Below are 14,156 nucleotides of genomic sequence, written 5' to 3' on the forward strand. Positions count from 1 at the left end.
AGAGCCGCTGCCACCACCATCACCTTGGTGAACGTGCGGGGGAGCAGTTGCTAGCCCGAAAGGCAGAGCCTGGAATTGGAAATGTTGACCCAATACCGCGAAAGAGAAATCGCTGATGCGCTGGACTAATTGAGATATGCAAGCATACCTCCGTCAGATCTAGGGATGCCAAGAACTCCCGAGAACGGACCGCCACTATCACCGACCGGAGCGTTTCCATTTGAAAACTTGGGATAAGTAAGGACCTGTTGACCGATTTGAGGTCCATAATAGGGCGAAACGTCCCCTCCTTTTTCGGAACAACGAAATAGATGGAGTAGCGACCCCTGCCCCGTTCACGAGGCGGTACCAGAATCACCGCTCCCAATTCACGCAACCTTCGCAACGTCTCTTGAACTGCTCAGCGCTTTGTCAAAAACCCGCAAGGGGAGACCAAGAAGAGGTCGGGAACTGAGTGTACAAATTCAAAAGCGTAACCATCTATCATTGAGAGTACCCACTGATCCTGTGTGATTTTGGTCCTCTCCCCATAAAAATCTGCCAGCCGGCCCCTATATAGGGAACGGCAGAGTGAACTGGCCTTGCTTCATTGGGAGGACTTGACCGCTGCTGCTCCTCCCGTCGCAGGAGCTCGAAAAGGTTATCGCCCTCCGCCGGAGCCCCATGGTTGCTGAAAAGGCTTTTGGGACTGTGCCCCTACTGGCCCACTTGAAGGACGAGACTGTCTGGCATCCCTGAAGCGCGACCTGGATTGAAACACTTGGAGATTCCTCGGCTTGTCCTCCGGCAGCTTGTGAACCTTTGTCTCGCTCAGCTGCTTGATGAGTTGTTCCAGCTGTTCACCAAACAAAAGACGACCCTTGAAAGGCAAAAAGCCTAACCGAGCCTTAGAAGAGATATCCGCCAACCAGTGATGAAGCCAAAGTAACCATCTGGCCGCGACCGCCAAACTCATGACGCGCGAGAGCGAACGTACCAAGTCATACAGTGAATCCGCTACATTCGTGACCGACGCCTCCACATGATCCACATCAGACGTATCGGTCCCATGAGGTGAGTCCTGAAAATTCTGCACCCATCGCCGACACGCCCTCTGCATAAAGCTGGAGCATACGGCAGCCCGGAGTCCCAAGGCTGCACTCTCAAAAACCCTCTTAAGATGAAGTTCCAACTTTCGGTCCTGGAGATCCTCGAGGGCCGCGGGAATCGTAGTCTTCTTAGTGACCGCAGAAACTGCTGCATCCACCTGCAGAAGTGCAAAAAGCTCCAAGGTTTGTTCTGGTAATGGGTAGAGCTTGGCCATAGCCCTACCTACCCTCACACCTGAGTCCGGAGAATCCCATTCGTGCTCAATCAATTGCCGGACCGACCTATGGTACGGGAAGGTGGAAGGGGGAGCTCGAAGACTATCCAGGATGGGGTCCGCACCATCCACCTCCGGAACCTCCTGCGGGGGTTTCAATCCCAGCTCCTCATCGAAGAATCTTGGGATCATCCCCTTCTGCCACCGATGGCATTCCTATGTCGTCTCCCTGGTCCGGATCCGGCGCTGAAACCCCGACACCGCCCCAGCTGGAGGAGCCAGGACCTGTAAGCCCCCTGTCACCCCATGGGGCCAGGCATGATGGGAATGTCCGAGTCTCGTGGCCACGCGGCTCCCGTCCCGGAATTAATAGGCTGCGGATCCGGATTGGGAGGGGACAAAAACCCCGGAACCCCGCCTCCATCCCCTCCTGCGCCAGGTAAGCCTGGCACAACAGGAGAATAAAGTCTGGGGAAAAAGGACGCGCCCCCGGAAGTAAATTGGGGATCTGGCCTCCCTCCGGTCCCTGAGGTAAGGGATCCGAAGAACCTGCCCCTGCAGCGAGCCCCTGCACATCGGGGGGCCCGGGATGGACGAGAGAAAGCCTCTGAGAATCCCCCTCTCCCTCCAATAATGGCGGTGGGCGTGAAACCGCATCCAAAATGGCCGCCACTCCCGTCTCGAGGGAGCCGGCAGACCCGGCGGTAGCAGGAGGCTGCAAAACGGGCCCGATCGCGGCAGCCGCGCTCTTGCAGAGGCGCCAGCATTTGCCCCCACCCGGGAGAAGAGAGGGCCCTTCCCCCCCCCCCCGAAATACACCCAGAACAGAGGCCCGAACAACTGAGGCGTCCGGGGACTGCCCCACACGAGTGGCAAGCCGAGCCGCGAACAATGACGGTAAGCCCAGAAAAAATAAAAGTAAAGAAAGTGCCGAAAAGAAACCCGATCGGGGAAGGTGGGGGGGGGGGGGGGGGAAACAGACACCCCGGAGCCTTATGTACAAAGCAGGAGCCAAATTCCTGCTTTGTACAAACTTTTTTTTTTTTTTTTTTAACTTTAAAGTTAACTAACAAAAAATCGAGATTCCCTCTCAGACCTGAAGAGAGCTGTCCAGCTCAAAACAGCCTGCCCCTTTGTACGCCCCTTCGTACAGCCCCGAGACCCGACCTGACTCTGCAGGACTTCACAGATCTCTCTCCCTCTGAGTCTGATATCTTGCCTCCCCCACACAGACCAAACGCCGGACCATTTCAGCCTTAAAGATAATAAGCATGCTCATCTCAGCCATTCCCACCATACAATACCACAGGAGACTCACAACATCAAAACTTACCAACTCAACCGCCCAGCAACAGCAACAACAAAAAAGACTTATTCCCATCATGCTCTCACCTCTCAACCAACTCCTGGGTCTCACTCTTTTCTCCCTAACTCTACTGAATGCTCAATCAATCGTAAAAAAACTCACCTCTTATACGACTACCTCATGGATGAGCAACCAGACCTGTGCGCCATTACAGAAACATGGCTCAAACCCGAAGACACGGTCCTCATCAATCAACTCCCCATACAAACCTACGACATTTTCTCTGTCCCCAGATTGAAAAGAAGAGGCGGCGGCCTGCTACACGCTGCCAATAAAAAACTTGGTTTGTCATTACACTCAACTATCTCCTCACTTTCCTTAGAATTCTCAATTTTCAAATCCTCTCAGTTACAAATAGGCCTTATTTACGCCCCCCCTGGACGTCTTGATGCGGACCCTTCACCTTTAATAGAATACACTGTAAAACACATTAACATTGACTCACCGACCATTCTGTTAGGAGACTTCAATCTCCACGTGGACGCCACTCCTCGCTCCTCCAATTGCGAATTCTTCCTCAGCTCCCTCAGCTGCATGGGTTTCAAACAGCTAATCAACGAACCCACCCATAAAGCAGGTCACACGCTAGATCTCATCTTCATCAACCAGAGCTTTATTCTAGCGTCACATATCGATTGTCTGTCAATTCCTTGGTCGGACCACAAGCTTATCTCTACTTCCCTCCGATACCTACATTCAACTCCCTCGGTAACACAGAAATCCACAGTCCAATTCAGAAAGCTATATCACTAACAAAGTGGCCGATGCAACCTGCCCGCTTACAACCAAAATCATCAGTGACAACAATGACAAAAAAAAAACCATGGTTCACGCCACAATTAACAACTTTGAAATGTGAACTTAGAAAAAAGGAGCAGAATTGGCGAAAAAAGCCCTCCTCATCTAACTTATCGGCCTTTAAATCACTCATGAACAAATACATGAGTGATTTGTTCATGAGTGAACTTTTTTAGATGTAAGCCAAAAGTTGAAAACATGAGTCAAATTTCCAAAACTTTTCTTATATGTCCATATCCCTTGTCCTAGTCCCGTGCTTTTGTATCCAGATAGTTGATGTCGTTCGGCGTTTTACTAAATTCTACTGGCCGTGTATACGGTCGCCATTGATATCCAAGGCATGCAACAGATAATCCCTCTCATCTCTACCCCTGTCCAGAGTGGGCAGGGAAAGAGACTGATTCAAATGAAATTCCGATACCACTTTCAGTAAAAAGGAAGGTACAGTCCTAAGCTGTATTGACCCTGGAGTCATTCACAGAAATGGCTCACAGCAAAAAAAAAAAAAAAAAAAAAAAGAGTCTGTAGCCAAGAAATTTGCTGCGACAAATAGATTACCACCAGAAGAAAATGTTTTCAAGATAAGCAGTCTCAAGGAGTGATCACATAGCGGCCAAAATGTAGGTCCTGCCAAAAAATACAATTCAAGATTAAGGTCCCAAAGAGGTACTGGTAGACACAAGGGCAGACATAGATGCTTGACTCCCTTCAAGAACCTGGGTACATCTGGATGGGAGGACATGGGTCTACTACTGACCCGCCCCTTATAGCAAATAAGAGCTGCTACCTGTACCTTCAGAGTGTTAAGGGCCAAGCCTTTAACCAGCCCTTCCTGCAAAAATTCCAAAATTAATAGAATTTCAACTTTAAGAAATTGAGAAGAGACCAAAAATGTATGCGGAAGAATTTGGAGAAATTCTAGAGCAAAGCCGTCCCTTACCACATCCAGGACCATAGTAATCTGTGCACACCTGTGATAAAAGCAAGGTAGATGATCGCCTATCTCCTGATTCAATAGATGAGCCCCCACAACTTCACTGTAAGGTCAAGATGCTCTGGTCCCACAGCCCACTTCCTTATGAGGCTTCTTAGGCCGAAAAGATGGAGATCTTCCAAAGGGCCAAAACTTTTGAGAAACTGTTCCTCTATAAGGGCGAAAATGAAGGGAATCCCTGGGACAGCCCCTCACCCCAAAAGAATGCAACGCCACTTTCCTGTCCTCCGGCAATTGCAGAATTTTTGATTTGCCTCTTCTATAACTCTCTTACGAATAAGAAAGAACCTTAAAAGGAAACCTTGCCAAACTTGCCGAGCTGGAAATAGTGTCTGCCAACCAGTTTCGCAGTCACAACTGGCGCCTAGCTGCTATCACAAAAGCCACATCTTTAGCAGCTGGCTGCACCAAGCCAAAGATCGCAGTTCCAGCACCAGCCCACTATCGGACCCCAAGCCTTGAGACTCCCGAGAGAGACGAAACCTGCCAGCAGCAAGAAGCAATTTGCAAATTCATTGCCATGGTTTCAAAGGCCTGCCTAAGAATGGTTTCATTCCTCCTATCCTGAGCATATTTTAGAGCTGTAGGATAATGGTTCACTTAGTAACGGCACACACCAAGGCATCAACCTTCGGGAATAGTAATTGCTTCCTTGCCTTTGGGTCCAAGAGGTATAAATTTGCCAAAAAGAGTGCCCACCCCCCCTTTTAAAACTTGCTTCCAGAGCATTCCACTCAATGTCAATCATCTCTTAAATTGGCTCCAAGAGGAGGAAGAAACAAGACACCTTGCGCCAAGTGACCAATTTCGGATCCTTTTTTGTAATCCATAGCATCATCCCAGTCTACTCTGAGCATTTTCAGGGTCTGAGACAACAGCCCTGGCAACTCATCTTTGCTTAAAAAAAAAAAAAAAAAAACACACACCCGGAGTGGTTTTTTTTGTGGTTCCAAGTCAGGTAGAATTTCTCCCTCTTCTAAGAGGTATGAAATCCAAGTTCCACTGGTACCATCTGATGGGTCATGATCCGCATCCTCTTCAGCATCTCCAGGTACGGCCTCCCTTCAGCGCTTGCCAGAAGTGGACAGCAAGCAGGTCGCCCGAGAACATGACCTCTTCTTACTGGGCTCCTTTGCCTCCACTGGACACCTTTTCAGAAAGGTCTGCGAGCCCTGGAAAACTTCCACCCAGGAAAAAGGAGGATGGATCCATACCAGGGCCCATACATGACACTCTCCAATCCCTACCCCAGTGATGTCTCTCCCATTAAGAGGAAGAGGGGAGGGAAATTGTTCACTGTATCGCCTCCTGCACCTCCTCCTTCCAAGTCCATCATAGGCCAAGGGGATGTCCCAACGTCGGCAAAAGTCTTAGTAGGCAAATCACCTTGAGTGTCCAAACAGTACAGACTCAGGCAAAGAGAGCGCGATGGCTGGATTGCCCTTATATGGAAAGTCGAACAAACAGCAAAGCATTTAGACTTTTGTCCCCAGTGCCAGATTTCCCCCCACACGGTCTTAAGCGGTCTCCTGCGCGCACACCAAACTGTGTCTGGGTGTACCCGCGCAATTATGCACTCAAACCTAGGCCGCGTAATTATGCGCACAAGTGTCCACTAACATGTGTGTCCACAGCAAGACACCACCACGCTGAGAGCATACACGCACGTTCCTGAGCACAAAGTAAAGAAAAACCGCCCACCGCGGCCTACCAAGCCTGAACCGAGCCTGTAATGCGCGGCCTAGTGAAAGCTGCTTAATCCGCCCACCTGTGCCACCTCCACTTTCAACTAATGCTCCGAAGAAGTGAGATAGAAAAAGGTAGAAAATGCTGAGGAAGAAACTGACCTGCAAGGTAAAAAGAAGAAGGACCTTACACTTCCCTCAACTCTTTTTTACCTGAGCTCAGCCCTTCCCTAGCTGAGAGCACGATCAGGTCTCTGCTACGGAGGGAGAGGTACAAGCCTTCACCACCGAGCACTTCCTAGGTCCTTCTTAAGGCTGGTCAGGCTTCAAGACTTAAACTGCTCAATTGAGGGAGGGATCAATCGGACGTCACCTCAGGAGATCAAGTGTCTAATTGTTTTTCTTACCTTTTGTCTTCTGATATTCCTTTTTCTTTTTTAAATTTTAAACACTAGCAATCCCACCATGGGAGATGCATGTCCACCATCTACCGGAGATGTCAGCGAGTCAGTTTTACTCCATCTCCATCTGCTGATAGATGTGCATAACTCACTGGTGTGGACTGGCCTGCCTGAGTGCAGAGAAACATGCTGTTTTTTTAAAATCTCATTTGCAAACTTTTAGAGTGACTTCAAGGCCAGTACTCACTTTGAAAAGTGGAGCAGAGGAAGCTATGGCGGCAGCTGTCACGGCAGCCACGGCAGCAGCTGAATCCAGGGCAGTTTGGGCATGGCCTTTTTCCAGGGTAGCGCTTTCTGAATTTTCTCTAGCAACATCTTCCAGAAGCTGCACACTCACTTCCTTATTGACAAGCGTATTCTGTGTTCTAAAATTACAAACAATTCTTTAGGCCAGGTTTAAAGCATCTGGATTTCCCTGTTCCCCAGCTCAGGATGGTCTTTCATTTTGGGTAGCCCAACAGATACGGCTCACCTTTTGAGGGGGGCTGCGCATAACTAATCTGATTTGTTGAATAATTTCCAGTTTCAGACTCACCTTTGTTTCAAAACTGCTCTCAGAGCTTCTTTCTGGCCAATGGTGTAATGAGAAATACAGATATCACTCACTGCCAAGTAAGGAGAGAAAGCAATACATAAGGCTTCCAGTCAACAAGAAGTCTACAACATTCTGGCTTTGTCACACAACTAAACGTTTAACAGTGAGCAATTCAGCATAGCAAAAGTTTCTTCAGCATGTGTAGCACATGCATGGGATGTCAATATTTTACTAAGTAAAATTAATAGCACACCTCTCTCTCCAACTGGAGTTCACCTTTCCCTCAGAAAGCAAGTGGTAAGTAGGCTCTACGGAATGCAGAAAAGGCCACATTTGAATATTATTACGCTTCTTTTCAATAGGTCATGCACTGCTTCTTGCTCCCACAATAGATTTTGTTAGTCTGTTAGTAGGAACATGATGAGGGCCATATTCAATCGCTGTCTGAAGAGCAAAGTTAGTCAGATAAGCTTATCTGCTAACTTTGGAGGTATATTTAATAGTGCGGCTAACTTTAGGACAGCTCCTGGCTCAGCCAGACTTAACCAGCTAAGTTATCCGGCTACCTCTGAATATCTGAGTTAGTTGGATAACTTATCTGACGAATTCCCCGGAACACCCCGGAGCTCCCCTAAGTTGTCTGGCTAAAATTTAGCCAGTTAAGTGCCCAAATAGTCATTTAGTTAAATAACTGTTAAGTTATCCTGCTAAATGCCTCTGAATATGGACCTTGATGCATGGGAAAGGCATAGCCTCCATGCTCAGCTCCTGCACCTGTTGGTGGGACCACAAGCTCCAGGGAGATCATGTCCTCTGTGTCCAGCTCCTGCATTGCTTCCAGCGGAAGGCCCATGAATCATGGGGAGATCGGGTCCCCTGCCTAGGGTGATTTTTTTTTCCATTACATACTTATTAAAAAAACAAAAAAAAAAAAACCTGCTCTCTATCTTGGGTCCCTGCCAGAAGAATGTAAAGAAATCTACAGGCGGAAGAGTCATCTACTAAAAATACTGCTAGTCTTACCGCAGCTTTAGTCTGTAGAGCACTCAGCTAGCTGCTCCCTGACAAAACCTAGGAATCAAAGCAGGAGTGCAAGGCTGAAAGCAAACCCTAACATTTGAAGGAAAATAGCTGTATATATCTCTCCAAGACTTAAGATTAATAAAGTCTAAACTAGTTAAGAAAACATCTGCTATTTTGTGATGTTTGATTAACAGATTTTTCATGCATACACTAAACTTACACCTTATATACAACTGTTACCTGATAAATCCAGTAAAAAAAATGTAACTTCCAGTACATCAAATGTGCAGATTCAAGAAATAAGCAATAAAAGGATTTTATTTTAAATTAATAAACTTGTTTCATCAAAGGGCCAAACCTGTAGCAAAGCATTTTCTGTATATAGCATGTTTATGTATGTAAAAATGGATTTAAATGAAGTGAGCAGAAAGATCATAAGAAATTGCCATACTGGGGCAGACCAAGGGTCCATCAAGCCAGCATCCTGTTTCCAACAGAGGCCAAACCAGGCCACAAGAACCTGGCAATTATCCAAACACTAAGAAGATCCCATGCTACTGATGCAATCTGAGAGCTTTACCTTCTTGTCTTCTGTTTGCTTCACCATTATGTAAGTGAAAGTCTTTGGAAATGTTGAGCAGATGTACCTTGTAAAAAACAGACAAACATTTATTTATTTAACAGTTTTTTATACCGACCTTCATAGTAAATTACCATATCGGATCGGTTTACAGTTTAACAAAGGGAAAAACTAGAGTAACAAATTCAAGTAAATGAAAGATAACAATAAGTAGGAATAAGTCAAAGTTACAATCAACAGGGGGAGAGAACTTGGAAGCTTGCAACAAGCTGGAAAGAAGATAGGCCGGTAAAAGAGATTTTACCATAGAGTGTACAAGTTAAAAACTTAAGGACGGTGCTTTAACCTGAATGTCTCAGAGTCCATTTATTTTCTTTGAGAAACGGAGTGCCAGAAACATCAGAAACATCAGAAACCTTAATCAAATACCTCAGGAGGAGGGGGGAAAACTAGGTATAACAACTCCTACTTAAAGAAACAAAACATTCTTTTTTTTAAAAAAAGTTATTAAAGCTCAAGCTAGCTCGCTTCCATAGTGCAGAGGCCATCAACCACCAACATGCTGGCATTTCACCATATTTCATGCCAGGAAAGTCAGAATGAGTCTTAGGCCTCAATTCATACCTTTTATCAGACATGTTATAAAGACAGCTTCAAAAGTGGCAGGTCTCAACACAGCCTGCAAGCTGAAAGGTAGGCAGGCTACAAAGGCTGGCGGATCCCGAAAACCATGTTTTATGTTCAAATGTTGTAAGTCAAAAACAGTTGTCCCATAAGAACAATGTTAAAAATGGGGAAATCGGGTTCACCAAAATAACCCAGACTATAGTAACATATGCTCCTGGGAGAATTCTGCACAGCACAGAATTCAAAATTTGCATGCAGAATTCAGCTGCATGGCTCCCAAAGCAAGCCACACTGACTAGGGAGAAAAGAGCTCTTCAGTCAGCCTGCACAGCCCCAGAAGAGGAAGCTATCGAAGCTGTCGGCCTTGTGGCCCCTGAAAAGATTGCAGTGCTCCGGCTCTCATGGGCTGGTAAAGATGGATTCAAGCCTATGGGAAGGAAGTATTGGTGAAACCTAACAAGGTGAGGAAAAGGGAGAGAGATCAAACCAGCGGTGGGGTCAAGCTAGAAGAACTGACTTTGGGAGAGAATGAAATGGCTGGAGGGGAGGGAAGAAGAGAGGGAATGTGCAGTGGCTGGAACCTGGGGAAGGGTAATGGGGTAACAGCTGATGAGAGAGAACAGGAGGTTGGAGTTTGAGGCTGGGAAGAGAAAACTAGGTGAGGTTGAGAGGAGTGTGGAAGGAGGAAACAGCTGGAGAGAGAGAGAGAGAGAACTGGGAGGGGGACAACTAAGGAGAGAGAATTAGGAGATAAATCTGTGAGGAGGTGAAAACTGTGGGGATAAAGAAAATGGGGGGGGGGGGTGTAGGTAGGGCAAGAGAAGGAGCTGAGGGGTGAAAGCTTTGTGGGGTAAAAGAGCACCAAAGAGTTGATGCAGTCAGGTGGGGAGAGCTGGGGTGGCAGAGAAGGAAGAAGCAAGCAAGCTGAACAAAAACGAATGAGAAAGGGGCATGGGATTGGGCCTTACTACAGTACTCCTGGAGGAATTCTGCCCCCCGAAATATATAAAAAAAAACTCCAAAACAGCAATTATATTTTATTATTTTCATAAATAAAGGGTGCAGAATTTTGCAGAAGTTTTGTTCTTTTGCACAGAATTCCCCTAGGAGTAATGGGAGTACATTAAGCAGACATTTTAAAGCATTACTGTTTTGTTTTTTTGTCTGGAAAGGAAAGGAAAGTGCCACGGCATGCCTACAGGACATTGCACCAACACTGTTTAGAGAACAGGAAGTCCCTGATACTCTTCCTACTGGCATTACCTCAGCAGGTTTCATGATCACTAACACACTAATGTGTTCCTGTTGGGAGGTGCTCAGGTGTTTTAAGTCAAAACCAGTGTTCTAAATTGACATTCATTATCCAACTTACAAGTGTTAACTCAAGAATTGTAACTCAAAAACACCTTAAGTCAAGGATTTCTGTATCATTTCTGGGCTTCTGGCTCAGGCAGTCTCTGCCCAGGCAGGTTTTGGATGCCATATGCCTTCATGCACATCCTCTGGAGGTTTTGGTGCTTTAGTCTCCCTGTTTGCCAGCACTGTGACCATCCCCAACCAAAAGATACAAACTGCAGTTCTTTCTGAGCCCAGTACTAGTGGTAGTAGATGTTGCTTGTTGACTAGTATGACCTCCCAGAAGCTGTGAACAGAGTCCAGAAACTGAACATGGGAATGCCAGTGGACCAGCCCACAAAGTCACTATTGAATCCTTTATCTAGAAAGGATTCTCACCTAATAGCAATTAAACTTTTTACTTTTTGTTGCCATTTTTTGACAAGCTGAAGTGGTTCTCCTGCGCTTCCTCAGTAGTCTCTGCAGCAACAGTCCTGGCCAGTGTGAGAGCACACTGTCATCCAACTGGTAGATACACTGTATCCGATACCACCCTCACATCACAGCAGTTACAGTTCACCTGCTTCCCCCAGTTTCATGATAATTACAAGGAAGCTACATGCAGAACTTCAAAATGAAACTTAAAAGACAAAAATCTGAAGACATACAGAGAGGCTATTAAATCTTGTGACATGGATTAAATATTGGACAATGCCTGGTGGATAAGGTTTTATTTATCATTCTTATAAACCAATTTTCTGGGCTCAAAAAGAGATTGCTCTAAGTGGTGTACAAATTTCCACAACCAATTGACATATAAAACAGACTGAACAAGCAAAATAAAAATACATAGCTACAAAAAACATAACTATGAGAGAGCAGAGCATTACCCCCATCATGACTTCTTTTGTTAATGCACCTGATTGACATTTTATTGTGTGCACCACATGGTGCTGTTGAACAAAGCCAAAAGCAATCTGAGGCTTGAACTGCATAACATTAACAACAAATAAATTTTGGTACCTTCTGTGATGAGAACGGCATATCCATATTGTGTTCTGACAGACAGACTTGTTCCAAATTTCTTTCGGAAACATTTAAAATGTCTAAAAGCACAGAGATTACAATAATGACATACATAGTGAACATAACAATCCCTACAGAAACAAGGATTTGTTTTTATACATCATCATGAGAGATGAAAAGCAAGTTTTCAGGTTGCTACTTTAAGGACAGTTGAGGGTTGGGTTTGTTTGTTTGGTTTTTTTAAACAGGAAGTTTAATTCTCCCAGTTTGATAGAGGTCCAAACAATATGTCTGGTTTCTTTTTTTTTTTAAAGGTAGCTTGAAAAGATTCTGCAGTCTTAATGGCCATGAGCTGGATTTTTAAGCACAAGTCACACATTTAATTGCAATGATACAGACATAATGCTGCTTTTTGAGCAGTGGGTTTTCATATCATTAAAATAAAATAAGCTCTCAGTGAACTTCAAGAGTTATTTCTTGTTAGGGAGGTGGAAATTAATGGTGCAGTATAATTACTAGTAGAGTTAAATTATGATTTTACAACTGCATAAGACATAGAAGAGACTAAATACCAAAGTGGTTTTTCTAGAAGCCATTCTATTGTTCCATCTTTTCCACAGAGCACATAGGAAGAGCAGTCAGTGTGGGCACCAGCAGTCTTTCCAGTACTAATGCTGAGAGCATAAGAACGGCTGAACAGGGTCAGACCAATGGTCCATCTAGCTCAGTATCCGGTCTCAACAATAACTCTAGTCTAGCGTTATCAGTGCCACCCAATACACCTAAACCAATGATCATATACATGTTCCCTATAAATATTGATTGAATGCAGACCATTGGTGGAGAAACATGGATTATATATCAGTTGGTTAACATCAAGGACGTTTGTAGTATCCCCTGATGAAAGATTTTTCTTTGAAACGCAGCCACATTGGGACTGTCACATAAAGTTAAGTTGATTATGGGAAGATATCATAAAGTCTAGTTTGTCTGGATGCTTGTCACTTTAACTGCAAAAGTACAACACCATGTTTTTTATATTTAAAAAAATAGTCATTCTTGTAATATCTGCAAGTGCATTCAAAAATTATAATGGAAACATGTTTAGTGCATAGTTTTTAAATGCAAAATTTTTTAGCAAAAAAATTTCCAAAAATTTTGTTGATACTCATTTGACTACAAAAAAAAATGAGGAGGGTTGGTGGCAGTTAATGATTAGTAGAATAATGGTAACCTGGATGGTACCTATATCATGATTGATTATGAAACTAACACTGTTCACCTTTAAAATTTATTATAGTTTTCTTTTGATAGCCAATAGAGTAAAATTTTATTTCTCAAGGTGTTTGTGGTGATTTTTTCTGTGGTTTAGAAATTATATATAGACATTTGATATTCCACCTTTTACCAAGACTGGCCTCAAGGCGGCTTACAATCAATTTAAACTAAACAAATACATATGAAATAAGGTAGAGTGCTGATGAACTTCACAGCAGGGAATATAACTTCAAGTCTTTGCTCAATAGGATAGGGAGTTAAATCAAGGGAAATGAGAAGTCAATAGGGAAGAGCCCCCCACACAATATTTAACATGTTTATGTCCTTGTCTTCGGGGAACGCATCCAGATCCTTCCTGAGCTCTGCTATGCTGCTTGTTGTGACTGGATCTCACAACAGCAGACTCCACAATTTAACTACACAGCACCTAAAGGGATATTTTCTTGCCTTTGTCTTAAAACTGCGAACATCCTGTCTCACTGGATGCCCTCTAGTCCTAGTATTTTGGGGCTGGGTGAACAGCCACTTGCTTACGATTTGCTTTCTTCTGTTCACCCTCTCTATCACGTCCCCTCTTCAGTCTCAAAAGCCCTAACCTTTTCTTAACTCTCGCTAGGAGAAATACCCCAACTCCTCTCAGCACTCCGACTGCCCTTCTCCGTACCGGCAAGTGCACGGCCCTGCGACAGTGGAAGGGGCGAGCCTACCTGCGGGAGGTCGGTTAGCTGCTAAGGCCGGAGGCGGGGAGCAGCTTTCCTGTGGCTTCGGCTTCCGATGCGCCGGGCACGGAGCGGGCGAGAGAGCTTCCGGGCGCCGCTTCCCACTGCCGCCCGGTAACCCGGCACCGGGGCGAGCACAGGTAGAGCGGATCAGCACTTGGCTGGTAGTGCTGCTGGGCTCCGGCTCCGAGTCCGAGTCCAGGTAGCAGCTCTCCGCTTCTACGCCGTTCCTGCTCATGGCCGGCAGCCGCGAATCCGTGCCCGGAGAGGGGAGGAAGCGCCCGTTACAGTAACCCGGGGGGCCCGAGCCCCTGCTAACAGAAGAAATAGTCAGGCTCAGGGGGCTGGAGGCAGAGGTCCCGCCTCCTTCTAGCGAGGAAGCGGCACCCAGCGCAGTACTTGGCAACAGAAAGTAAAATCAGCGCG

General features: G+C 45.6%; 1 protein-coding gene across 6 annotated transcripts in view; it reads right to left on the bottom strand.

Annotated features, from left to right (window-relative positions):
- KIAA0586 (KIAA0586 ortholog) overlaps window positions 1-14,143 on the bottom strand; it is a 299,701-nt gene extending 285,558 nt beyond the window's left edge. For all 6 annotated transcript variants that reach the window (XM_029598209.1, XM_029598205.1, XM_029598206.1 and 3 more), the window contains exons 1-5: window positions 13,719-14,143; window positions 11,731-11,813; window positions 8,746-8,812; window positions 7,143-7,212; window positions 6,795-6,972 (exon numbers count right to left, since the gene is read on the bottom strand). In XM_029598209.1, the coding sequence (XP_029454069.1) occupies window positions 6,795-6,972; window positions 7,143-7,212; window positions 8,746-8,812; window positions 11,731-11,813; window positions 13,719-13,968 (648 nt within the window). In that variant the 5' untranslated portion in view covers window positions 13,969-14,143. The remainder of the gene's footprint in view (window positions 1-6,794; window positions 6,973-7,142; window positions 7,213-8,745; window positions 8,813-11,730; window positions 11,814-13,718) is intronic.
- Window positions 14,144-14,156: the final 13 nt, after the last annotated feature.

This window comes from Rhinatrema bivittatum, chromosome 4 (genome assembly GCF_901001135.1).
Source record: "Rhinatrema bivittatum chromosome 4, aRhiBiv1.1, whole genome shotgun sequence".
In the NCBI taxonomy this organism is placed as follows: Eukaryota; Metazoa; Chordata; class Amphibia; order Gymnophiona; family Rhinatrematidae; genus Rhinatrema; species Rhinatrema bivittatum.